The sequence below is a fragment of the Chionomys nivalis genome, chromosome X, assembly GCF_950005125.1.
Source record: "Chionomys nivalis chromosome X, mChiNiv1.1, whole genome shotgun sequence".
Lineage (NCBI taxonomy): Eukaryota > Metazoa > Chordata > Mammalia > Rodentia > Cricetidae > Chionomys > Chionomys nivalis.
In genome coordinates, this window is record NC_080112.1 from 62,160,517 (window position 1) to 62,188,328 (window position 27,812).

The 27,812-nt window shown below is 37.6% G+C and overlaps 1 protein-coding gene across 3 annotated transcripts in view; it reads right to left on the reverse strand.

Annotated features, from left to right (window-relative positions):
* Pola1 (DNA polymerase alpha 1, catalytic subunit) overlaps positions 1-27,812 on the reverse strand; it is a 329,844-nt gene that overhangs the window by 299,729 nt on the left and 2,303 nt on the right. For 2 of the 3 annotated variants that reach the window (XR_009056492.1, XM_057760368.1), the window contains exons 2-14: positions 24,588-24,712; positions 21,297-21,393; positions 19,578-19,658; positions 12,357-12,472; positions 11,833-11,895; positions 10,873-10,965; positions 10,377-10,464; positions 9,930-10,131; positions 9,665-9,843; positions 4,952-5,064; positions 3,830-3,946; positions 2,306-2,380; positions 1,362-1,500 (exon numbers count right to left, since the gene is read on the reverse strand). Coding sequence is in view for 2 of the 3 variants with exons in the window: in XM_057760368.1 (XP_057616351.1) it covers positions 1,362-1,500; positions 2,306-2,380; positions 3,830-3,946; positions 4,952-5,064; positions 9,665-9,843; positions 9,930-10,131; positions 10,377-10,464; positions 10,873-10,965; positions 11,833-11,895; positions 12,357-12,472; positions 19,578-19,658; positions 21,297-21,393; positions 24,588-24,712 (1,488 nt within the window). In the remaining variant the exon portion in view is untranslated. The remainder of the gene's footprint in view (positions 1-1,361; positions 1,501-2,305; positions 2,381-3,829; positions 3,947-4,951; positions 5,065-9,664; positions 9,844-9,929; positions 10,132-10,376; positions 10,465-10,872; positions 10,966-11,832; positions 11,896-12,356; positions 12,473-19,577; positions 19,659-21,296; positions 21,394-24,587; positions 24,713-27,812) is intronic. The other variant, XM_057760369.1, reaches the window with a different exon arrangement.

Genomic DNA, 27,812 nt, shown 5'->3' on the forward strand with positions numbered 1-27,812 from the left:
CTGTCCACGTTAGGTTGTGCTTCTCTCCCCTTCAAAGGTCAGCAGTGCACTCTGGAGAACAGTTGTACCCTATCAGTCAGGTCAAAAGAACACTCAAAAAACAGCATAATGAGAGTTGGACCCACACAACTGCCTACACTAAGACCTCCCTCAGACTAAATTGTCAGATATTAGAAACTGATTCCAAGTGTTAGCACCTATAATCACTCAAGGAAAACATTCAAAAGACAAACACAAAAAAAGAAGTAGAAACATTAAATAGACCAATTCTTTAACTTCCCTTAAAAAATCTAAAGAAGATCCCACGGAAATTCCCAAACAACTCTGGCTGTTGCTAAAACAAAGGGTTACTCTCTGGAAACTGATAGCAGGGCCCTAATGCCAAAGGCAACACTCATACAACTCACTGTAGTGTCTTTGGTGTAGGAAGGTACTCTACAGGTTACCGAAAGAGAAACGTGAACACCGACCCAACCACAAAACCTTTGACCTACAATCTGCCCTGCCTTCAAAATAAAGCTAGGGTGATGGTGACACAGAACTTGAGGGAGTAGCCAGCCAATATCTGATTTTACCTAAGGTGCACTCCACAAGATAGAACCTATACCTGACATTGTTTGAGTAACCAAGAACCAGAGATTAGATAGCCCAGAGACCGATGGTAAAACCAAACACTACTGATCAAAACAGAAGTATCAATAAAATGACTCCTAATGATATTCTGCTATATTCTTAGATCAGTGCCTTATCCAGTCACCATATGGCTTCCTATGGAAGAAAGGAGCAGCAACAGCCAGACATTATGCAGAAAGAAAGTCTAAATAGGAGATCTCCATCAAATCCCTCCTCGAACCTGTGATAATATAACAGCCAGAGAGGATAGAGAACACCAGGACAACAAGACCCTCTGAATCAACTAAGCAAGGAGCCTATGAGCTCACAGAGACTGAAGTAGCAAGTGCAGGGCCTTCAAGAGTCTACACCAGGTCCTCTGTATAAAAACTATAGCTATTAGCTTAGTATTTTTATGGGACTGCTAACTATGAGAATGAGGGAGTCTCTAATTCTTTCTTTTTTCCTCCTGTTAAGTTGTCTTGTCCAGCTTCAATATGATAGTTTTTGTTTCATTTTATATTTTATTTTGTCATGTTTGGTTGTTATCTCTTAGAAGCCTGTTGTTTTCTAATAAGAGACAGAAGGGAAGTGGCTCCAAAGGAGACAGGAGGCAGGAAAGAACTAGAAGGAGTAGAGGGAGGAGAAACTATAATCAAGATATATTATATAAGAAAAAAATCTATTTTCAATAAAAGGAAAGAAAAGTGAAAAAAAATCTCAGTAATCTACTTAGCATTTTTCCTTACGTGGATTTTTTACTTCAAGCCAACAAGGTCCTTTGATCTTTCTGTTCATCAAGAACAATTCCAAGCTAGACGTGTTGGTTCCAAATACATGAGAAAATGTTTCACCTTTCAAATGCTGTGGAAGCTGTGGCATTTCCGCCTGAAGAAGAAAAAACTTCATTTTGTTTAAAACTATTACTTCGCATTTTCCCGTTGATATTTGAAATAAACAAAGCTTCTATGGAACAACAGAAGAACTCCTCTGATATATAGGAAATGTAATTTACTAAAAAATGAATCTGAAACAATTCACAATGGAAAACAAAAACAATTTACTATGACAAAATAATGCATCTTAATGACACCTGTTAGAAGAAAAATAGGACAAGAAGCTCCCTCAAAAGAGAATGTCTGTCCAGAGTTGTCCTGTCTCACTAATAAAGAAGAGCCAAGTAAGTACCACTCCATTAGAAGAATGAAAGCAATAGAATGGGACTCACTGAAATTGTTTTCACGTTATTTTTCATCATCATCACTGTCAAAAAAATTCCTTTTCCAACAGCAGGATCAAAACACCAGAAGAGAGGTAAAAAGGTAACAGTCCAGCTAATACCCAAAACAACTACTTTGCCTCTCAGAGGAGCAGGAGCAGCACTGTAGCAACTCCTCTCTCAGCTCTCCTCTGCTCACCAGACATTTCTGTAGACTGATGAAGTCCAACTCCATCATGCAGCATATCTGTTCCACCTGACAAATGCTTGTGCTATTTCAACTTTCTTATTTGAAGATGTATACTTGAAAGGCAGCATAACTTATGCTCTATTACTTAATTTTATCTATTTCAATTATTAATGAACTGTGGGCTTCAGGAATCCTGCCAATACTCCTAACTAAAAGCCAGATGAAGATTCGAAGATAAAAAAAGTCATTCAAAACTAAGCCCCAGTTTTCTTTGTCTGACTTACCGAGTATCTAACTTCCAAGTACTCAGATTTTTCTGGAACATCAGGTATCTCAAAAGCATAGTTCTTTTCTACTGTCTGGGTAAGCAGATATTTAAAAAATTATCAGGACAAAATCTTTGCAAAAATTAAATCAGCCAGTATGATATACATATAATACATGTTCGCATATTTAATCATAAGGAATCTAGTATCCTAACAGAACACCAAAATAAACAAAAGATAGTTTTTCTCCTTTCAACTAATACTAGAAACACCTACTGACAAAAATATTAAAGAACATCTTTTGAACACTAGAGAACTTATGAAGTAAGTGCATACAAGGGGAACAATAAAAGACTGATTTCTTAAAATGATAATGCACTAAATCATTGCTACAATTAAACAACTGCATCTTGGTGTAAAGCCTGACATTATAAATTCACTTCATATGCAGTGAGTATCAGCTATGTGTTAAAAATTACTATAGTATAAATTATCACCTAATATGAATTAAGTGATTTAACTATGCAACTTTTGCAATACGGCTCCTTTTTCAGCACAGAAAACTGACTGCACTTTCCATAGTTACACAGTAGTACACACAGGGCAAAGTTTGAATGCACAAGCAATCCAGCCCCAGCACCTACATTCTTTACTATCATACATAATATACTGTTTCCAAAATTTTTGGTTTTGGAGTTTTTTGGTGCTGTCTGTCTGTAGTGATGGTGATCAAACTTGGGGTTCTTTTTTTTTTTTGAATTTTCGAGACAGGGTTTCTCCGTAGTTTTTGGTTCCTGTCCTGGAACTAGCTCCTGTAGACCAGGCTGGCCTCGAACTCACAGAGATCAGCCTGCCTCTGCCTCCCGAGTGCTGGGATTAAAGGCATGCACCACCACCGCCGGGCTCAAACTTGGGGTTCTTTGTACTGTTTCTGGAATTTTGAAGATGTGACTCTAAATTTCAAGCTCATAATTAAGAGTGTTAGCCTATCTTTAGCAACTCAATCCTCCCTTTACTGAAACCATTTATATAGCCAGTATTTTCAAATGGGCTACAGTTTCCACATTCATAGCCAAAGACATCAAAAGCTTAGCAAAATCAAGACAATACACCACACAGATCACACAAAGAGAACATTTTCATTCTGTCAGAAACAGTATCATAGGCATGGATTTTTAAAGACAAAGCCTTACCCATCCTCTTAAGCAAAATTGCACTGGCAATAACTAGTATAAACAAATCAGAATAGTTTCTTCATTTCAGAAAAGAAATACATGACATATTGTAGGAACTGGGGGCAACTAATTTATTTGCTTCTAATCATTTTTCTATTCAAATTCATGACCATTATTTTGTAAGTGATTTTAAAAGAAACAAAGTAGTTTTGCAAATTTAGCATACTGTTTTTACATTCACACCTATGAAATTTCCATTTAATGAGTTACAACTATGCAGAAGGCATTCTGCATGAATATGCAGTTAACTATCTGGCAAATCAGAAAATAAACAAGAACCATAAAAAATACAGTATCGAATACAAACCTTGGACTTGAACTTCATTATTTTATATTTTGCTGCAATTTTTGAGTCAAATTCTTCATAAACATCCTTCATTGTAACTGGAGTTGTTGTTTCTTTCCCTGTGTTTAGGTCAATTTTCTGTTATCCCATGGAAAGAATAATGAAGGGAAAAGAGTATAAGTCTTCTCATCCATAAAAAACAGAAGCCTAAATCAATTTTCACCTCTACTCATTTAAACATTGACTAGCACAGTCTTACAAATGAGTGTGAAGGCAAAGACTTAAAAAGTATACTAAACCCAATGTCAAATCCCTCCAGTGCATTATAAAAGCCAATCAGAAATAAAGATGACCAATCCTACAAAATGGGAAAAACAAGTTTTAAATCCTGGCCCAGAAGTTTCCACAGGTAAACTAAGATGGAAAGGGGAAAGGACTGGGGCTTAAAGGGATTCGAGATGTTAAAAGTATAGATAAAGAAGGGAAAGGAAACGGAAATGATTTTGTTAATTAGTCATGGAGATGATGTTACTGCTGCCTAGAGAGCAAAAGCATGAAAACTGAATCAAATGCCATTGCAGAGACTTTTAGTTACAAGTCCATAGTGCTAGGCAAAAGGGGAATAGAAAAAAAAGTAAGCATTACATATATTTTAAAACTTATTATTTTTTAAACTATGTCTATGAAGCCTGGCACAGTGACACGTCTTTAATCCTGACACTCAGGAGGCAGAGGCACGGATCTCCATGAGTTCAAGGCCAGCATAGCCTATATAGTGAGTTCCAGACCAGCCAGAGCTTATGCAGTAAGACCCTGTGTCAAAAATAAACAAACAAAAATTTTGTCTATGTGTGTGTCTATGTATATGAAGGTGCCAGTGGAATCTAGAAAGAATGTCAGATCTCCTAAAGTTCTAGGGGGTTCTAAGCTACCTGATGTGGGTGCAAGGAACTCAACTTGGGTTCTCTGTAAAAACAGTACCAGCTCTTAACCTCTAAGCCATCTTTCCAGCCTCCAGCAATATATATTTTAAGTTTTTATTATAACAATAGAAAAACTCAGTTATATTTATTTCTATACTTTTTAAATTAAAATTGTGTCATTCACAATTACTGAGATTAAAAGGTAATCACTAATGTTTACCATTTCACGGGGAAGGAAGTAAAGTGTTCGCTCGATGTTTTTCACCATAACACAACAGCTCACATGGATTTGGGCAGATTCGATCCAAACTTTGCCAAACAGAAAAACCACACCTGAAGAAAAAAGGAAAACAAAAGGAAATAAAACTTTCAAGTAAATCGAATTAAAGGGGCAAGTCAAAGGCCCAATGAATTGTGTTCACATATTTATATCTAGTTCATATTTGTATTCCCTTATATTCTTCTAAGATCACTAGGTAATAAATACTGTAGCATTAAAATGTGGCTTTGAAAACATCGAGTCACTATTCATAAAAACTGGCTGTCAAGTAAGAACTCCAAAGATTTGACAGCCAACTCAAGAGATGGTCAACTTTGCCAAATCCTGGGCTTCGTGAATTATGAGTAATCAATAGAGCCACTCAAAACAGCCACTGATCTTAAGACACTAAGAAAATTCTGACACATGCAAAGGTTACTGTTCACAAGGCCAATTACTCTAGTTTCCAAGACAGCTCATCAGTGTTTTCTTTTGTCACTCATCCTGGCAGAAAGAAATAAGACCACCCAAGGATTTTCATTTCTGCAGATGATTAAAACTCTTACAAAGATTGTGTAATTTTCAACAAGGAGGTGGGGTGTATAAGTGGGGAATATAAAGACAGGGAAAGGGAATACAGGAGCATAGTTTTAAAAAAATCTTCAGAGTAGCACAGAAAATTAAGTCATCCTTACAACAGTTAAAGATGAAAAATCAAAACTCCATGCAAAGAAAAAAATGAAGACCCTAATATTGGATTCAAAGATTCAAATAGCTCATTTTACAGTCAAACTAATATCACACTTCATGCAACACATTTGACACTGTTTATGCCTCATTTGCCACAAAAAGATCATGGTAAACAAAGATTACATTCCTCCCCCCAAAGTTACTAGCTGAAACCAGGTGCAGTCAGGATTATTCAACCTTGAAAAAGTCATAATGAAGACAGGATATGTTCCGATATGCAAAGAGTAAGATTCTTTTCATAATTATGGTTCATTCAGCAATAACTGACTGACTTAGAATCTGGAAGAAAGTGAGCAACAATAACGGGGTCTTTAAGCATACTCCGTTCTTATTAGCAGCATTGACTTCACCAAAGCTTAGTGATCATTAGCAACCATCATGATGAAACTGTTCAACCCCTTAAGATTACAGCTTTTAAAAGCTATTTTATTTAACCCATTGGCATCATAAACAGAAACATATGCCACTGCAGAGAACGCAACTTGAGAAGTGCCCAACAATGATGGTGTAACAGAAACCAGAGGCCTTGAACCAGACCAATGACACTTTACAAAGAATACTTGCAAGTAATGATATATGGACAAAGGGGTTTACTGTGTGACCCACTGTGTCACACTGTAGCTTCTGTGATAGAGATTTTTAATTTTTCCCTTTTTTCTTTCTTTCTCTTAAATTTTGTTTTATTGGGGGCGATTACAGGAGTAGAGGGCAGATGCGAAGGGGCAGGGAAATGAATGGAATCAAGATGCATGATGTGAAAGATACATTGAATAAATAAAAATTTTAAAAAAGCAAGAATCCATAACAAAATCATCATGCCCTAGCTAAAGTGGAGTCGGTTAAGATACCATTTCTGAGCTTGACTATAACTGCCCAAGAAACTAAGATAAGGCCACATGCTACCTAAGTGGTTCTGAGAGAACATATAAATATTTGCTAGGAGGAAGTATATTAATGATCTGACAATTCCTCTAGAAACCATTAACATTTTTCTAGGTAATATCCAGTTAGTTTTATTTAAATCAGGTCTCCAAGTCAAACAGTTAGTCATCCTTCTTACATACTTGCTTTACTAATATACAGTTATTCCCTCAAGTTTCATTAAATGCAGTCTCCAGGAAATCATTCTGAAAAATACCACTTATATCCACCACAGATCCCAACATATCTAAATGCAGACTATTCTATTTCAGATGTATATGGTATTTTATACTAATCAGACAGTCCATGGTGACTCTGACTATATTGACTCTGATCCTTTAACAAAGATTCCTACACTATACTGGGCCCACAGGAAATTCTCCTCATCTCTTAATTTAAACATAAACAAATCTATAAAGTCTGCCTTACAAGTTATAAATATATATAATACAGATGTCAGTATACAAATACCTGAGGTTTTAGCATTTATATATTGGGAGAGGGAGTGTGAAAGTCAGAGGACAACCTGCAAGAGTCAACTCTCTCCTTTCACCATATAGGTTCTGAGGGCAGAACTCAGGTCACCAAGCTAATCAGCCTTTACCTGCTAAACCACTTCCAGCTCCTATTGTAAAAAGACTAACTTTGAGGAAAGGGTCCTTATGCTGCTTATAACACTTTAATTCTACAAAACTAAATTTTCCCACAGGTCTTAACAGAAAACAATACAGAAGACATGAACCCCAAGGCTAGCAAAGGCAGCTAGCTACTCAAATGCAGTTTTAATACCCACAGCAGATGAATTCATTTAATGAACCATGGTAAGTGAAAAGTTGTTTTCCCTTCTGTTGATGAGCAAAGAGGCTAAAGACAAACACACACACACACACACACACACACACACACACATTTCCACTACTTCACTTGGGAGTACTTTTTAATTTCTTAAAAACTTAACCTGAAGAACATAAAACAAGTTCAATCTGGTAGCAGAGACACAGACCCAGAAACAGCCATAGAAAAGACATCTGTTCAGTTCAAGGAGTGGTGTGGGAGGTCCTTCTGTATATGTGTTGCTTTTATTGGTTAATGAATATTGACAGGGCAGAGTAGAGCTAGGTGGGGAAAACTAAACTAAATACTGGGGAAAGAAGGCAGAGTCAGGGAGAAGACATGTAACCCCACTGGAGACAGATGCCAGATCTAGACAAAACTTTACCCAGTAAGCCACAGCCACATGGTGATACACAGATTAATAGAAATGAGTTAAGCAAAGATATAAGAACTAGCTAGCAATATGCTTAAGCGATTTGCCAAGCAGTGATTTAAATAACATAGTTTCTGAATGGTTATTTCGAGTCTGGGCAGCCAGGAACAAACAAGTGGCTCCTACTACTGAGGACCTTCTCAGACAGGTATTTGTGTTCAAAATGGAGTAATATACCTCTGACATCACAATGGTGTTCTGAGCTTAGGTGATTTTTTCCCCTACAAGAGGGAATAACAATATCCCTCACTGGATGCTCAGTCCTACAAATTCATAAAGAATATTCTCTTTGTTCTATATTGGACAGCCATTTTAGTCAACCCACTACTAGCATTTTGTGAGTCAAGAATTCACAGAATTAGCTCATTAGAATGACCAGGGAGAAACCCGGTGTGAAACCTGGTGGTGACCCTTACTCCCAACACTTGAGAGGCAGATCATTTGAGTTTGAGGCCAGCATGGTCTACAGTGCTAGTTCCAGGACAGTCAGGGCTACAAAGAAGAACCCTATCTCAGAAAGCAAACAAAGAAAAAAAAAAGAAGAATAACCAGAGTCAGTCTTGACTCCTATTTCCTGGCCCCATACAATCTACAAAATGTTTACATCAAAATATAGTTTAAATCTCTTTACTTTTCTATTTCTTTTTTTGTTGTTGTTTTTTGAGACAGGGTTTCTCAGTAGCTTTGGAGCCTGTCCTGGAACTAGCTCTTTTAGACCAGGCTAGCCTCGAACTCACAGAGATCCGCCTGCCTCTGCCTCCCAAGTGCTGGGATTAAAGGCATGAACCACCACCGCCCGGCTACTTTTCTATTTCTACACAGTAATCAGGTTCCAATTATCTAACACTTCTACCCTAAACTGACTGGTCTTCAGGGATTCCACATTTCCCTGTTACCCTACTCCAGCCTCCTTGAGTGCTTACACACATACACACACACACACACACACACACACACACTTCTCCACACATGTCAGAGCATTCCTGTTAAAATGTAAGGTCAATTATGAGATCATAACACACTACAATTAAACCTTCTGACTGACACATTCTTCGAGTAAGATTGAAATTCCTTGAGAAGGCTTTTAAGGTCTTCAGTATCTAGCTGTACTAGCTAGTTTTGTTTTGTTTGTCAACTTGACACAAGGTAGTCATTTGAAAAAAGGGAACCTCAATTTACAGAAAATGCCCCCACAATATTGGCCTGTGGTCAAGCCTGTGGTACACTTAGTTGATTAATAATTGATGTGTAGGGCTTCCAGTTCACTGGGGACAGTGGTACCCCTGAGCTGGTGGTCCTGGGTACTAAAGAAAGCAGGCTGAACAAGCCACAAGGAGCAAAAAAGCCAGAAAGCAGTACTCTTTCATGACCTCTACATCAGTTCCTGCCTCCAGGTCCTGTCTTAAATTCCTGCTCTCCACCTCAGTGTGTATTTATTCTCTGTTGAATAAAAAGACAAATTAGGTCAAGTGTCGTTGCACAGGTCTTTAATCCCAGCACTGGGGAGGCAGAGCCAGGTGGATCTCGTGAATTCAAGACCAGCCTGGTCTACATATGGAGTTCTAGGACAGCCAAAGCCAGATCCTGTCTCAAAAAAAGAAATAATCAGTTAATTTAAAGAGACAAATTACTATCTGATTCCATTAGAACAAAGCCAGTAAGAATCACTAAACTATTTAAAGGAAAAGGCATTACACTCTGTACTAAAAGTCTAAGTTTACCTTAGGTATGATTACCTGGTTGATTGTATGGATCTTCATAAGCATCCAGCCAATAAAATTGAAATACTTGTTCATCATCTGCCCCTTTTACTAATGGGAGGTGACTGGAATCCACTTGAACTTCCTGAGCTAAGAAACTGCTTTCATCCTCCTGATCCATTTCCCAACAAGACACATCTGGGAGAAAACTTTCTCTGCAGAAATCACATTTTCAAAAACTTTATAATCCAACAGAATAATTAAAGTACTATTTTTCTGAAATATTATAAAATGTACTTACAAGAAACATGTGGTCCCTTTTGTAGGATCTGCCTCATGTTTCACCCTCTCTACTGGATCATTCTCTTGGTCACAAGTCTTGGCAGTCACAGGCTCCCCATCTACCTCCTCAGCTTCCATGGGCTCATCAAAGTCACCATCTTCAAACTCCATTATCCCTGATTCCTGCTCATCTTCTGGACACTCCGTTTGGGCCAACTCTCCTGTAAACATCACCATATGTTCCCATCACATGCAAGTGTCATGGGCCACAAAGCTTACTCTACATTGAAATAACAGCCTTTCCCTATGTTATATTTCTCTTTAATCTTCAGGTTGAATGCTTTTAATTTTTACTACTATAAATTCAACCTTTCATGATTAGATGTGCCACCTTCAAAATCACCAAGCCTCTATGTGTTGCAGTTACTGTTCAACAACTTGTACTTTTGCCTGATATGAGACTTACCAGCAAATTCAGCACATTTAAGAGGAATGGGAGATAACAGAGGTTCCTTCTTAAGGACAGGGGAAGCAGGTTTTCCTGAAGGAATTGCCTGTAAATGTTTTTAAGTGTTTAGTCAGTTAGAACTGCATACTAAAAATATGCAACTGTCCTACCTTGACCAAAGATAATGACAGTTCCCACTTATAAAAAGATTTGTGTATTATTAATGTAATGGCTTCAATTATTTTACTGTTACCTGGATTTACACAAAAAATACTTGTTTCCAGGAAGAAAATTATTGCATTTAACACAGTTGTAATACCTATAATAAACATGTACTAGTTACTACAAAATTTACTACAAAAATGCAGGCACATGCTATTTTTGAAATACATGAAACTATATATTGAACAGAAGTTCTAATTTAAAAGAAACAAACAAATTCAAAATCATCATCTCTCTTCATATAGGCAAATAAAACAAATTTAAAGCAGAACAATATTCCTACAGAGTTTACCTTAGGGGTGTGCACTGAGAAAGGATTGAGCAAAGCTCCAGTGGATCTTTTTTTCTTTGGTATCAATACAGGTGGTGGAGATATTTGAGATATCTAAAAGGAAAGAGAAGACAGACATTTCATTGTCATGCCTGATTTACCACATAACAGAAAAAGTACATTTCTTTGCTTATGCCTAAATAAGTAAAGTGTTTTTCCTTCCCTGCCCCCCAAACAGGATCCATGCTCATGTACTGCAGTTACTATAGCAACAATACTACAGAAATCACTAGAAAACCAGAATAGATATTTAATCAATCCCTAATTACTTTTCTTTCAAATATTTAACATACTCTCTTCACTTACTCTTTCAGGTATTACATTTAACATCAAACAAAATAGAACTACATAGTGTTGATATTAGTCAATCAGTAGTCACTTAGAAAGAAGTACACCTCTAAACAAAAGCTTAGTCTTTATGCGATATGGCCAAATCGCAAAATTCACAGTGTAAAAGAGCCTGTTTGAGTTCTATCAAAGGCAGCTCACTTACTCTTCCTTCACTCCTACTCAGAATTCAGAAAGGGGCTCTCATGCCTAAGTGTGCTGATTGACAGGCTTCAATCTATTTATGGAACATACACTATAGCAACAAAATACAAGCAATGAAAATTCACAGAACCAACTACTGGGTGGATTCTTACTACTTCCAACACACACCCACACCGCCCATCTACATAATCCTAGAGCAGTAACAGTTCGAAACTCATCACCTAAAATGATGAGAAGAAACCTAAAACAGTGAGAAAAAACTAATTTGGGGGCTTTTGTTTTCTTTTTTGTATGGGGGGGGATTTTGTATGTGCATGTTTGGTGGTATCCTGGCACATTTCTTTCTAGTGATAGTTTGTTTTGTATAATTACTGAACTGTTTCTTCAGTCTATGCCCCTGTATCTTATAACTCCAGGAAATTCACTTACCTCAGTGTTAAGATCCTGTAGAATGTCACCTAGCAGATCATCCTTGGACAAGTCTACTGCTTTCTGTGTATTATATAAAAATTTTTTAAAAGTGCAAATGAGATTCTGAATTGAACTTTTTCATGCAGACCACACATACATTTCTGAAAGGAAGAACCTGATCCCATCAGTCCTTCACGGCTCACTCTCATCTACTATTCAGAGTTTAACAATCACCTGTGCATATCTAATTAAATTTATACTCCCAGCCTCTATTTTCATCTTCACTCCGTAACTCTTGCTTGTCAATAAAATTTAAAAAATTGTCATTTCAGCATTTCTATTCAATTTTCTTTTGTCTCCTAAGTTGAAACCACTGAAGTACCTATATTCACATAAAACCTAAATTCAATTAAATTCACAAACCTAAGTGCAATTCATAGAATATTACTCAAACATGTATTGAGCACATACAATTTGGGCAATGAAAAATTAATTTCATTTCATAGAGGGGGAAAAACAATATAAGGAAACCTGAAACTCACATCTGCAGTTTTCTTCCCAGCACTAGCAATGAACATTGCCTTGATATTGTTTGGTTTTGTCACTGAAGGTTTCTTTACATCCTTCCTGTCCTTTCTGTGTGCTCTGCCATCACTTCCTATTGAAATAAAATGTATTCAGAAACACGAGCTAGATGGAAAACTAAAGCCTAATTGCAGTCACTCATTGTCTATATATGAGAACTTAAAAAGAAAATAAACTAAGATTTCAAAATACAAAATTGGGAAATTCTGCAGAAGGTACACAGGAAAGTCTTTTAAATGAGATAAACTGAAGAAAAATGAAGACTGAATTATGAGAACCAATGAAATATAATGAGTTAAATATCAGGGGAGGGTAGGTGACTAGTTGTTGTAGAAGGAGACTGCTCTTTCGTTTCCCGAACACTCAGACCCAAATAATCACAGAGAAACTATATTAACTGCAATACTGTTTGGCCAATAGCTTAAGCATATTTCTAGGTAGCTCTTAATTCTTAAATTAACCCATTTCTATTAATCTGTGTATCACACGAGGCTGTGGCCTACCAGTAAGGTTCCGCCAGCATGTCCTTCTCCTTAGGCAGCTACATGTTGTCTAACTCTGCCTACTCTCTCTATATATCTCTGTTTGGACTTCCCAACTGGCTTTGCTCTGCTAAGTCATTGGCCAAAACATCTTTATTCATCAACCAATAAAGCAACACATACAGAAGGACACCCCACATCAGTTAGTAGAAATGCAAAGCTTTTGCAAAGGGAAACTTGCTGTCTTCCTTCCCACAAAAAATAAGGCAATAAAGATAATCTGGAACCAACAGCAACTGGACACATGCTCTATGCTGTATCAAAACTGAGTGGCACAAGTGTACTTGCTCATTCAAAGAGAACTTTTGTTATCTGTCTTTCTTTGTGGGCATGACTAAATCACCTGAGAACTTTTCTAATACTGTCCATTTTAATATCATTTTCCAATTCATTCCAAAAAATATAAAACTAAAAAGAAACTAGAATGACCAATTGAAACAGTGCAGTAGCAATATACATAGACTACATGACGTAAAAAAAAAGTCTAAAGAAATGTGACATTCATATAAAAAAACCAATAAACACACTTATGTCTCACTCTTTTCACGTACCACTCTTAATACTAACCCATTCTCAATTCTAACCCATTCTCAATTCTATTAAGAAAAATATTGTTTAATAAATTTCAACTCTGCTTCATAAAAAAGAAGTCTAGAAAACAACACAATTACTTACAAAAATTTACTTTATAAGTTGGCAACTCACATACTTGAGTTTTCAATAAACCATGTTGACTAACCATTTCTAAAGCGGTAAATCAATATTAACACCAAAATGACAAATTTAAAAATAAACAACACAAGTATCTTGGGGGTGCTCAAAATTTTTAATAATCTATTTCTTTGATTTTTTTGTTTTTCTAGACAGGTTTTCTCTGTGTAACCTTGGCTATCTTAGAACTCACTCTATAGACCAGGCTGGCTGGGAATGCCTGCCTCTGCCTCCCCAGTGGTAGAATTAAAGGCATGTGCCACCACACCTGGTTGAAATTTTCATATATATATATATATATATATATATATATATATATATATATACACAATATATCTAAATGATATCTAACCTACAATTCCCTTGCCCCAACTTACCCCCAGACCCTCCAACATATCACTCTCCCAATTTCATGTCCTTTTCTACTATAACCCACTGAGTTCAATTAATGTTGCCCATATCTGCATCAGTGTGATATCAAAATTCAGGTTTTATTCTCCCCCACGAAGATTTCTAGTGTCCTTCCTCTGGCAACATTCAACTGTCTTTTTTGTTTGTTTGTTGTGGTTTGGTTTTTTTTTTTTATTTTTATTGAAAACAGATTCTTCTCTCATACATACATTCCGACTACAGTTTCCCCCTCTTCCACTCCTCCCAGCTCCTTTCCATCTCCCCTCTCTCCCAGACGCACTATCCCTCCTCTCCTCTTCAGAAAAGAGCAGGCCTCCAAGAGATGACAGCCAAAAAGGATAAAACAAGATACAATAAGACAAGGCAAAGCCCTCCTATCTCAAAAGCTTGACAATACATTGTTAGCAAGGCTTTGGGGAAACAGATACTTGTATACTGTTTATAAAAATGCATAATTCCTACAAAGAACATGAAGGGCACAATAGTTCAGGGTTGTAATCCTAGCATTCAATAACCTGGGTCAGGAGAACTCAAGGTGAAACTGAAAGAGCTTGAGTTCAAAAATAACCTGTGCTATGTAATGAGCCTCTAAGTGGCAGCTCACACCTGTCTAATTCCAGTTCCAGGGCTTCTGACACCCTCATACATTTGTACAGGTAGAACATCATGAACATAAAATAATAATAAACCTAAAAATAGAGAGAAATGGGTTAAGAGAACTGCTGTTCCAAAGGACCCAAGTTAAATTCCCAGCATCTACATGATCACAACCACCTGTAAAACTCTAGTTCTGGGGGATCCTATGGTCTCTTCTGGCCACTATGGGCACCAGGCATGCATTTGGTGCAGACATACATATAAACAAAACATGAAGAAACATTAAAAATAGATAGGGGCAGAAAGATGGTTTAGAAGTTAAGAACACTTGTTGCTCTTGAAAGTTCAGTTCCCAGCTTCCACATGGTGGCTCACAACCATCCATAACTCTAAAGTTCCAGGGGATCTGATGCCTGCTTCTGACCTCCATGGGCATCATGCACACAAGTAGTACACATTCATACAGGCAAGCAAAACACTCATATACACTTAAAATAAATAAATCTTTTTAAAAAACTTTTAAGATAATTTAAAAAGTTTCAGGTACACTTACTCTATAAGCCAGCAACTTCATTTCTAGGAATTTTCCAGGAGGAAGGCACAGAGTTACCAGATATGGTACTATTTATAATAACAAATTATTGAGTCCTTCCAAGGAGTTCATTGAAAGTAGTGAATACTTATACCAAGAAGCATCCGCATGCTGCTTTGCAGCTACAGACACATAAACATGAAGGAAAGATTTCTACATACTCTACATATCACACTAGAGTGATTTTCAGGGTACCTTACTATGTGAAATAAAACATGGAAAGTAACTATGTAGAAATTATCTTTTATGTAACAAAAATAAATCAAAATACACAAAATTCTTGGTATATAGCCTTCTAAACAAAAAGTACTCAAGCAAAGAGTTGAACACAATGTTCAAAGTGCAATAAGGACAAACAAAAGATGGAAAAAACACAGATGCCCATCAACTAATGAAGAGATAAATAATATGTGATGTGTATGTATATATACATATATATATCACATAATAGTATATTATTCATTTATAAAAAGAAATAAAGTACTAGCACATGCTATAACATGAATGAAATAAATTAGCAACATTATGCTAAGTCAAAGAAGCCAGACCCAAAAGGTCAATTATTTTATAATTCCATTTATATGAAATGTCCTAATAGAATAAGCAAACCCAGAAACATAAAGTACATCAATAGCTGCCAAGCACTGAAGGAATATAGGGGGGTAACTTCTTAATGAGAATTGGGCATGCATCTAAAGTAAAGCTACTCTGGAATCAGATAGTGGAAATGGCTGCACACATTGCAAATTTACTAAAAGTCATGAATAATATATTTTTTATATGCCTGGTCTGTGAAAACTGTAGGATATTTGTGAAACTTTAAGACAAGGGAATTATACAAAGGTCTTCAGATTTTCATTGACATCATTTGGAACAATGTTTAAATGCCAATAAACAAAACTCGGGCTTTAAGAGTGAGTACAGAGAAGTCAAAAGAAGTTTGAAACAAACAAGAAAGACTTCATGAGAAGGCTTTAATCTCACCACTGTAGGTTAGTAGGATTTATTCAGAAATACTGGGGAAAAAGTATAAGTAAATATTGATGTGGAGTTCTTTAGTGCTAGCTTTATTTTACTGTGCTTTCTCATTGATTTCTTTTCACTGCGACGTAGTTGATATACTTTTCTAGCTCTATGGTATGCAGTCAATACATGATGAGATGATTTCAAATACAGTTGACCTTTTACTTCTAGGCAAAATTCTGTGACTTTTCTGTAAATTTTAAAGTAAATTGTTGGATCCTATTTCCCTTCCAAAGCTCTTCTGATCTTACCAGGCTTCTGGCAAAGGATACTGTAATATTGATGAGCTGTAGGTATATGGTAGCACAAAACAAGAAGTAAAAATTTCTAAGACTGTTTTCTAGAATCTCAAAACTTCTTTTCACTGATATCTAATCAAGAAGAAAGAATACTACAATCACGGGAACACAATGATGACTCCTTCAACTCAAGAAATACTGCGTACTTCCTTTGTACCAGCTACAGTGATCAAAACTGAGCAACTGGGACATAGGTCCTTTCTCTGAGATACTTCCTGTCCATTCCAACTTCCTACTACACAGCTGGCAAAATTAAAATTTAGACGTGATAAGATCAGGTCAAAATGATACAATTAACAACACTGCCATAATTCAAGCATAACCTCTATACCTCAGTAGCAATGAGTACATCCATTCCCCAGATTTGAATACAATCCCCACTTAAAAAGAATCAAGATTCTAGGGAGAAACAGCCAATTCCAGGTTTATGACAGAAGTATACAAGATAGGGACTGAAAAATCATCTTTGCTCTAAAAGCTGGGGAATGTTCAAAGACTAGCAGGACCCTGTCAAAATGATGATTAAAAGGACTCCGTTAAAATGTGAACCTCAAAAGGAAAAATGAAAGACCACTTGCTATGAAAGCAAGATGACTCAAGTTCAAATCTCCAGCACACTCATAATAACCAGGTATAGCCTTTCATGCCTATAACCCCAGTGCTGATAGGAAAATGAATAGATTCAGAGAGTTCACTGGACAACCAGCATGGCCAAAAACAGCAGACTTCAGACCCTGTCTAAAAGAATTAGATGAAGGGTGAAAAGGGAAGATACCCCAGGGTCTTTCTCTGACCACCAGCATACTCACTCACACTTAAGCTCAACAGCCAACACACACAAAAGGAAACTAATGGATACTGAACTTTAATAGTATATTTCTTAGAAAAGTCCAATTTCAAAGTCATAAAATAAAAGAATAGAGAAGCAGGGTGCAATGATACCCAGAATGCTTAATGAACACATGAGGCTTAGGCAAAAGGATCACTAGAGTTCAAGAGTTTGACAGCAGCCAGAGTAACATGGCAAACAAGACCTAATCTCAAAAAGCAATTAAATGAATAATTTAAAAATAGAGAGAATCACCAATAGCTACTCAAAGCATTTGGTGAAGTTTTGTGAGGAAATAGGCTATATACAATATATATGGCTTAAAATCATCCAGTACCTGCATGACTACAAAAGGGAGAAAGTTTTGCAAGTAATCTGACATTATCAGTTTAACCAAGAAATCAAACTTAGCAATAATAATGGAGCAAATGATATCTGATCAACGGGAAGGTCTCTACTGCTATAGGTGTTGTCATATTTACTCTGAAGTATTTCTTTACTGTTGCCAAAATATCTAACCTGAACTTAAGAACAAAGAAACAATCAGGCAAGGCGGTGGTGGCGTACACTTTTAATCCCAGCACTTGGGAGGCAGAGGCAGGCGGATCTCTGTGAGTTCAAGGCCAGCCTGGAGTACAAATTGAGTTCCAGGACAGCTAGAACTGTTACACAGAGAAACTCTGTCTTGAAAAAAACTTTTCAAAATTAGGGGAGCCAAGGAGATGGCTCATTAGGTGTGAGCACTTGCTGAGCAAGCCTGACACCCTGAGTTCAGTTCCTAGAACCCAGGTTTAAAATATCTGGGATAGGGTAGCATGCATCTATAATTGTAGCACTCCTACAGTCAAATGAGAAACTATGGTAGAAAAATCAGCTAGGATGGGGTTCAGCTAACCTGGAAGTCAAAGTCATAGCAGGAAATCAACAGATTGAGATGCTGCCTCCAAGCAAGGTGGAGAGAAAGAACCAATTCCCAAAACGTCCTTTGATCTCCAAATGAACACTGTGGTACAGACATGCCAGTGCATGCATATGCCCCCTCCCTCTGTCCCTTTCTCTCTCTCTCTCTCTCTCTCTCTCTCTCTCTCTCTCACACACACACACACACACACATGTCAATAAATGTTTTAATTATAAAAATATTTTTGAGCTAATTAGAAATTTTTCCTATAGACATCATATTAGATAATACCATGAAAATGGTGCTATGGTTAAACAGACAAGCATCCTTACTCTTGGAAAGCCACTGCTGAAGTTTAAAAAACTCACCACAAGTCTTTGTATATGTGGTTAGGAAAAGGGAAAGGAAGCAAATGTATAAAATGTTAAATCAAAAATGAGGATCATTTAAAATTTCAACTAAAGCAAGTTGATTCCCCAACAGACTCATTCATCCTTTTGACATGGCAACATATTATCATCTACATGACATTTTTATTTACTAAATTCACCACTGATTATCATCACACTTTACAAGTTAACTACAACAAATGCATCATGTTTTAAGGGAGTTTACAGTTTTGTGTTGGGTTGTCTTCATAATTACCTTGGTATATAAACCTTTTTTCTAAGAAACTATACTATATTAAAGGGCAAATATTTTAAATACATCACTTCAATAGGAATTAAAAGACATTACTTATTGTTGCATCCTTTAAAATCTGCAATTCAAAAATTACTAAAGGGGGCTGGAGAGATGGCTCAGTGGTTAAGAGCATTGCCTGCTCTTCCAAAGGTCCTGAGTTCAATTCCCGGCAACCACATGGTGGCTCACAACCATCTGTAAAGAGGTCTGGTGCCCTCTTCTGGCCTGCAGAAATGCACACAGACAGAATATTGTATACATAATAAATAAATAAATTTAAAAAAAAAATTACTAAAGAACTAAAAAAGCCGGGCGGTGGTGGCGCACGCCTTTAATCCCAGCACTCGGGAGGCAGAAGCAGGCAGATCTCTGTGAGTTCGAGACCAGCCTGATCTACAAGAGCTAGTTCCAGCACAGGCTCCAAAACCACAGAGAAACCCTGTCTTGAAAAACCAAAAAAAAAAAAAAAAAAAAAAAAAAAATAGAACATACTCTCAAAGCCAGACTGTATCAGAATACCAACTCACTCCAAATTTTAGGCAATTCTTAAAATCTCAAAATGACATCTTTCAAAACAAAACATAGGTACCTTTCCCAGAGGTGTCAAGTGCATCATCCTCAAGGTCATCATCAAAAATTTCTCGGCCATCTTCCACATAGCCTGTACCATCTGAAAGAATAAAATTTAATATTGAAATTAATTTCTAAAAGTGGTCCAAAGCTGGGCATGTGGTGCATCTCTGTAATCTCAGCACTTAGGAAGCTAAGGCAGGGAGACTGCAAGTTTGAGGCCAGCTGGAGTTACAAAACAAGCTGAAGGCCAACCAGGGCTACAGAATGAAAGCCTGCCTCAAAGTAACAAAAAATAAAAAGTGAACAATAATATTTTATTCATGGCTCAAAAAATTAAAACCCAAACACTTACTTACTCACTTTTTCTGGTATGTTCCAATTTGTTTGGTAGAATTCTGTTCAAATTGGTATTAGAAAAGATATAGTAGCATCCACACAGCAGATACAAAGTCAAACCCCAAAGATACATAGCATATCTAGCTAGGTGAGCTAAAGAAACGATCTGACACACAGGATCAAAAAAGGCTGCTTTATAGTCATTTTGTTCTATGAAAGAAAAGGAAATATCACAAGCCCTGAAAAGCACCCTAATTTCCATGGGAAGACCAGTCACATAGTTGACCAATTACAGAAATAGGAGTCATGAATATAGTCTTCATCTCTTTCCTCTGATCAATATTCTCATGCCAGAAAATCAGAACCTACGCCAGCAGTGGTAATGCCACCTTTAATTCCAGCAGTCGGGAAGCAGAAGCAGGTGGATTTCTGTGAGTTTGAGGACAGTCTTCTCTACATAGCTAGTTCCAAGACAGCCAGAGACACATAGAGAAACCCTGTCTCCAAAAAAGAAAAGAAAAGAGGAAAAAAAGGAAGGGAGGGAGGGAGGAAGGGAGGGAGGCAGGAAAGAAGGGAGGGAGGGAGGGAGGGAGGGAGGGAGGGAGGGAGGGAGGGAGGGAGGGAGGGAGGGAGGGAGGGAGGGAGGGAGGGAGGCAGGCAGGCAGGCAGGCAGGCAGGCAGGCAGGCAGGCAGGCAGGCAGGCAGGCAGGCAGGCAGGCAGGCAGGAAGGAAGGAAGGAAGGAAGGAAGGAAGGAAGGAAGGAAGGAAGGAAGGAAGGAAGGAAGGAAGGAAGGAAATCAGAACCTAGAACCTATAAGCAGGAACCAATGACCTATACACAAAAACAAAAAGACCACTCTTCAAGATACTTTCTGTGGCTCAAATTATATCTCATACCTACAACCTGCTGCACTATGGAAAATCTAAACAAAAAATATGTAGCAATGCTGTGACAGCATATATTGACTGTCAGCCAAACTGACAGGCTACAGAAGCACCTAGCAGCTAAGCCTCTGAGCATGCCTGTGGGAGCTTATCTAGATTAAGATTAACTAAAGTGGGCAGACCCATCAAGTGTGGGCAGCACCATTCCATAGAGACCCTGGACTTAAACAGAAGGAAGCAAACAGAACACAAAGCATTCCCCCCTCTCCTTCATGACTGCAGGTACAATGTCACTTCTGCCACCATGCCTTCCCAAGGATGATGGACTATAGCCTCAAACTGTGACCTAAATGAACCTTACCTTCCTTAGGTTGTTTTCATCAGGTATTTTATCACAGTAAAGAAAAAGATAACTAATGAAACTGCCTCACATCTCCTCAGGCACAGCAACTGCCCCACATAACAATCAAGAAGTAACGAACACAGTGCCTAGCAGGCAATTTCCTCCACATACCATCATCCACAATCCAGTCATCATCCTGCCGTGCCTGAACCAGTTTCGAATACTGCTCTTCATCAACTTCTTCATAAACACTTGTGAGGTCCTCAACCTGCCATTACAAAGTTTATGGAAAAGCTTCAAATGGAGTGAAAGTGTTAAACAATTCTGATGAAAAGAAATTGTCAAATTGAAACTGGAATGGCAGGCTGATAGAGTAGCTGCAACCAAATCATGAGTTCTGACATTCAACACCACTGCAGGGTTTTCCTTAAATAGACATCAATTAACTTAGTATTCCTTTTAGGTGGGTGTTAACATAAGATATTAAATGATTCCATTAGCATAATACACTTGTCATACCATCAATTACTCATCTACTCCATAAAAAACAAACTGAATTATAGCCAATTCTTTATTAGCTGCTTTGGGGATTGTTCACATAATTTGTAGACTACTTTTTCCTATACTTAAATGCATAAGGCATAGTGTACCCTTTCACACTAACTGATAAATGCCCTGCAAAGATACTAATTTTAGTAACAGTTCAATTAACTAAATAAAATACCTTATTCGTGCCCTCCAAAAATGAGCAAACAAATTCACTCTATATTCTGTAGTCAAAGAAGAAATGGTTTTTGAATGATCTGTTTGTCCTATCAATAATCCTCCCTGAATTTCAGGTCTTGAAAGTGAATGAGAATCTAAGTGGGAAGTCCGGTGAAAGTAGTGAATTCTCAAATCATACTAGCCCACAAATATAAAAATATCAGACCACCTCTGCACAATTAAAGCAATAAAAGCACAGGTGCACACCACTACTGCAGCTACCCATGGTGATAGGCCACTACCTGCCTGACTGGGAATATGGCAAACCTCATTTAAAATTGCCCCCTCCTGGCTTGTTGGTGGTGGCAATGCCTGTAATCCCAGTACTCAGGAGGCAGAGGCAGGCAAATCTCTGTGAGTTTGAGGCCAGCCTGGTCTACAGAGTGAGTTTCAGGACAGCCAAAACTGTTACACAAAGAAACCATGTCTTAAAAAAAAAAAAAACTGCCCCCTCCTTAGGAGTCTGTCTTTTTGTAAGGGGAAACATACCAAATATACTAGAAAAGCTAAGATCTTAGGGAAAAACTTGGAACACAGAGTCTTGAAAGCCTAACGGTTAACAGCTAACTAGATTTCCATTATACGGAATAACAAGCAAGATGGGACTAAAAAAAGACGGATCAGTGCTTAAGAGGGTCTGAGTTTTAGTTCCTAGCACCCACACAAGATGGTTTAGAACCACCTATAACTCCAGTTCCAAGAGATCCAACACCTTCTGGCCTCCAGGGGTACCTGCAGGCACATGTGCAAACACAAAGGCAGACACACACATATACATAAATAAAAAGACATGTTTTTAAAAGACACAAGGAGTGGCACACGCCTTTAGTCCCAGCATTTGGGAGGCAGAGGCAGGCGGATCTCTGTGAGTTCGAGACCAGCCTGGTCTACAAGAGCTAGTTCCAGGACAGGCTCCAAAACCACAGAAAAACCCTGTCTCAAAAAAACCAAAAAAAAAAAAAAAAAAAAAAAAAAAGACACAAGGAAACTTTCTCATTCTATCTTCTGCATGTGTATTACTGAGGATAAAACCCGGGGCTTTGCTCTTGTTAGGCAAGTACTCCGCCACTGAGCCATACTCTGAGTCCAGCAGACTATCTTTAAAAAGCACACTGCTATTGCCCATCATGAACTCTTTTTAGAACAATACATGTATAAAGGGACTCAGCCACATAACACCAACATCTGAAATACCCCTAAAGAACTCCTTTACAGAAATTCCTACATTTAAAAATGCTTTACTCACAGGACAGTGGTGGCACCCACCTTTAATCCCAGCACTCAAGAAGCAGCAGCAGGAAGAACTCTGAGTTCAAGGTCAGCCTGGTCTACAGAGCAAATTTCAGGACAGCCAGAACTACACAGAGAAATCCCGTCTCAAAAGTCTAACCTCCCCCGCCAAAAAAAAATTTACTCCTGCTTCACCATAACCCTTTTAGCAATTCTTTATGATTCCATAGCCTCACTTAACTTGAATGGTGTCAAATGGCAAAATTCTTTCTATTTGGCTAATACCCCAATACAATATAGGCCAGAGTTAAATGTGAATATTCCCAAGACAGATCACCTAGGTTCAAATAAAGACCCTTCCACTAGGCTCTCACTAAGCTTCCTGTGCCCAGTTACCCCACCTGAAAAGTTTGCTAATCATACTATCTATTTTGTAGGAATACTGAGAAGATTTAATGAAAAGCATATCGGTAAAAGCACTTCGAATATGTGTTAACACAGAAAATATATTAGTTGCTATTATCTTCTAGTATTTGTTTATCTCTTCTCACTGTTGGCAGTTAAGATGTTCAAGAGTATGGAAGGTGAGGCTAGACAATGTTATGCATTCTGATTTTGACCTATGGGTTATAAACAATGGTTAAAAAATAAAACAGTCAAAAGTATCCCATTCAATCTTACCATCAATAAGGTCCAAATCTCCCATGCTGATCCCCAGCAAATGAGCTTAAGAACAATTCTGAGAAAGTGCTTAGCTAGACAACTTAATATAATAAAATTAAAAGCACTTCTCATGTCCCTTAAGGGACATACACAGTATGTAAAATAAGAGTAAAACACAGGTGTAACTACTTTTACTTTAAAAATGGCATGCAAAACTCCAGACAACAACTTTAAAGGGTCTAGTACTCTTCATAATCTGTAAATCTACCTAATGCCCACATATGTCCACTATTATGCTGTAAGAAACATGAGCCAGACCTAATGATACAGGCCCATAATTCTACTTACTAGAAAAACTCTATGACATTAGGATTACAAATTCAATGTCAGGTAGTGGTGACACATGCGTTTAGTCCCAGCACTTGGGAAGTAGAGGCAGGTAAATCACTATGAGCTTGAGGCCAGTCTCATCTACAGAGTGAGTTCCAGGACGGCCAGGATTGTTACACAGAGAAACTCTGTAACACTGTCTCAAAAAACAAAAAAGGGAAAAAAGGGTTTAAGTTCAGGACTACCATGAGCCATGTAGTGAACTCCAATCTCAAAACACAAAGTGAAAAAAGGTCTAGGAACACAGATTAGTAGTAGAATGCTTGCCCAGCATGTAAGAGGTCCTAGGTTCTATCTTTGGCCTCCCTACTCTGAAAAAATATTTTAAATATATTAATATTTCTAACGAGGTGTAAGTGACACAGGACTGCCTGAAGGCTGTGAAACGAAAGACAGGATTAAAATATTACTTACTTCATATTTATACTTCTCACCAGCTTTAGCCTTTTTCAGTCTCTCTAAAGCTTCTTGGCGTCCTTTCTTTGATTTTTTTTCTCGACGAGATCGAGAAGCTACAAAACTCGCTGAATCTGACACAGCTGAAAAAAAGCCAAGTTTTATGAGATATTATAAAATTACCAACCATATTCCCTCAAAACCAAAGGATTGTTTCTGGACAATCATAACCAAGTGAGTATTTTTAGAACGCAAAATAATTCACAAAGCTCATGGTCAAATATGAAGATCCTGTGACTCTCCAAAAATTTCCTCTAATTTCCAGTTAGAACAGCTGAATCCAGTTATCTTGTTCACTTCTCTGTAGCTGTGATAAAATACTGACTACAAGGCCCGGCATGGTGGCACACTCTTTTGATCCTAGCACCCAAGAGGCAAGGGCAAGTGGATCTCTCAGTTTGAGGCCAGCCTGGTCTACATAGTGAGTTCCAGGACAGCCAGGGCTAGCGGTCAGTGATACCCTGTCTCAAAAAACAAAATAATAATAGTAGTAAAATAATAATAGTAGTAGTAATTATAATAAAGCCACTAATCACAAGCAACTTCGGAAAGAAAAGGTCTATTTTTTTTTTTATTTCATGTTAAGTCAGGGAAGGAACCTTGAGTCAGTAACAGAAAAAAAATTAAAGGAATGCTGCTTACTGATTTATTCTCAAAACCACAATCAACTATAACTCCCAGGACCACCTACCCAGGGTTGGCACCTCCCACAGTAGACTGGGCCCTCCTACAGTAATCAATCAAGAAAAGGCCTCCATGGACTTTGCCTACAGGCCAACCTGATGGAGGCATTTTCTCAACTGAGGTTCCCTTTTCCCAGATGATCCTACTTTGTGTTAAAACTAAGCAGCACACTAACTAGTTCTAGTCTTCTGCTAAGAGGAAAATCTCAAAATCATGTAGAGAAACATTAAAGATGGATATCAGACTTAATATTTTCATCAGACCATGAGCAACTCAGTGAGTCATAAAGGATAATTTACTTGGTATTCCATTAGTCAAAACAAAAGGAGTTAAAAAGCATCTATTCTTTGCAAAGTACAAGATACTATGAGAGATGAAAAAGATATAGTTCCTAAATGCATAGAAATGTACACTCTAACATGGAAGATGAGTAGCGAGGGGCTCTAAAACAATGTTAAGTAGCATATGCCCTGATGGAAGTATAAAGAAAGCACCTAGAATGTCAGAGAAACAAACTGGCTGAAGGAATTTCAAAAGAGCACTCAGAGATTATGACAATATAGGACTGTAGTAAAAATTCACAATGGTTGGAATGTCCTTTGTACAATTAGTGAAATATCAAAAGACCTTGGTGTTCAATCATTCAATTTTTGACCATGTACGCTTTGGATCACAAACTGGCCAATACATACATACACACACAATCACACACACTTCATCCACAGAATTAAGACTTTTATACACATGACAAATGATCAAATCAACAGTGCTGCCTGGCAGCCATGAGTTTAGGCTCAGCATAACTGCCAAATATGTCTGTTAAATGGCTTTATTTTATTTGATACTGATTGATTTACTAAAAAGAGTAATGGCAGAAAAAAAGACATTGATAAGAGGCATCCTAAAAACATCCATGCTGGAACATTTGTGACATTAAGTTGTTTGACTAAGTGTCTGACTGAATCGGAAAATAAGACCTAAAGAATGTGTATTCAATGTTGGCTATAAACTGTTGAAAACTGTATCTTTAAGGTAAAGTATAATTAGAGATTTTGTTTTCTCCCTAGCTTTCTGGAAATGGAATCTCTGTAGCATCTCAGTCTATTGTTTGACATTCACATTTGACTTTTAAATATATTTTCAGAAAGGTATTAATTGAAAATTAAAGAATGCAGATACTTGATGACAGTCACAAAATCTTGGGTGTCATTCAAATGATTTAAAAAATCTTGAGCAGGCCTACATGAAAAAGGTCCAGAGATTATTGGGCATAGCCATTAAGAATGAACTCAGTGTATTAAATTCAAGATTTTGACATCCACTCCAAACTCCCTAGATCTTAAAACAGATTTACTCCCTAGTCAACACTATACCACTGCACAAAGTCTGAAATAAAAATACAAATAAGACTGCTTCCTTGTCCCCAAGGTTCTCACAGTCAAGTAATACAAAAGGAGCTAAATGGTGCCATAGAAAAAGTAAGAATGCAGTGGAAATGGAAAGAACCATAACTTCAGGAAATTGAGGAAGGTTTCACAGGAGGAGTCTCCAGCAAGCCTAAAAAGTGGAAAATTCCAACATCACAAAACAGAATAAAATGTGACAGAAACAGAGGAAGAGACCTGAGCCAAATTACAAAGAGAAGAAAATGAATTGTTTCCAGAAACTGAGAGAAAGCCAGTGTGGAAGCTAATTTCCTTGCAAGAATACACAGCAAGTAGGGAAACTAGAGCCTAGATTCTAGACATAACGGAACAGATGCCCCAGTTCTGCCATTTTTAGTGGGTGACATGCGACCACCAGTAAGCCACTTAAGCAATGAACATCTGTCTTGTTTTATTACATTTCACTTTTTTTCTGTGACAGGGTCTCGCTAGGTAATCAGGCTGTCTTTAAATGAAGATCCTCCAGCCCCAGCCTCCAAACTGGTAGAACTGTAGGTATGTGCCTCAATGACAGGCTCACCTTGTTAAGCTCCCTAGTATCTGAAACTGAGAAATTCTCTCCTATGGCTTGAAGATTCACAGAGCCTTTGACCTGCTATAGTGGGTGTTCTTTCCCAGACGCCTTGTAGCTAGGCTATGAACATATAAAATAGTCTCTCCCAATGACAGATTTTAAATTGAAGGCTAATGTCCCAAGGAAGGAGACATGTATTAAGGAAGTTTGCAAAAAATAACTACTACAGAACTGAAAATGTGAGGCCAGTATATCTCAAGGTATAAATTTCACCATCCGATACCTTTCCATAGTTTGCAATGACCTCTTCTCTGGCCCAGTTTTGTAGCACAATGGTAATCACTGTTTCTGCCTAAGCAGCCCCAGACTGGCTTTCCAGTCCTACAGGATCACTCCAAATAACACAGCATCCTAATAAATTTCTTCAATTTAAAGTAACTAGAGTTGGTTCCAGTAGCTGTAGTGCTTCTTGAACGAACGACTATATGGCTTTTTTTTAAATCATTAAACTCCCAATCTCTTTTCATACACAGTAAAAGC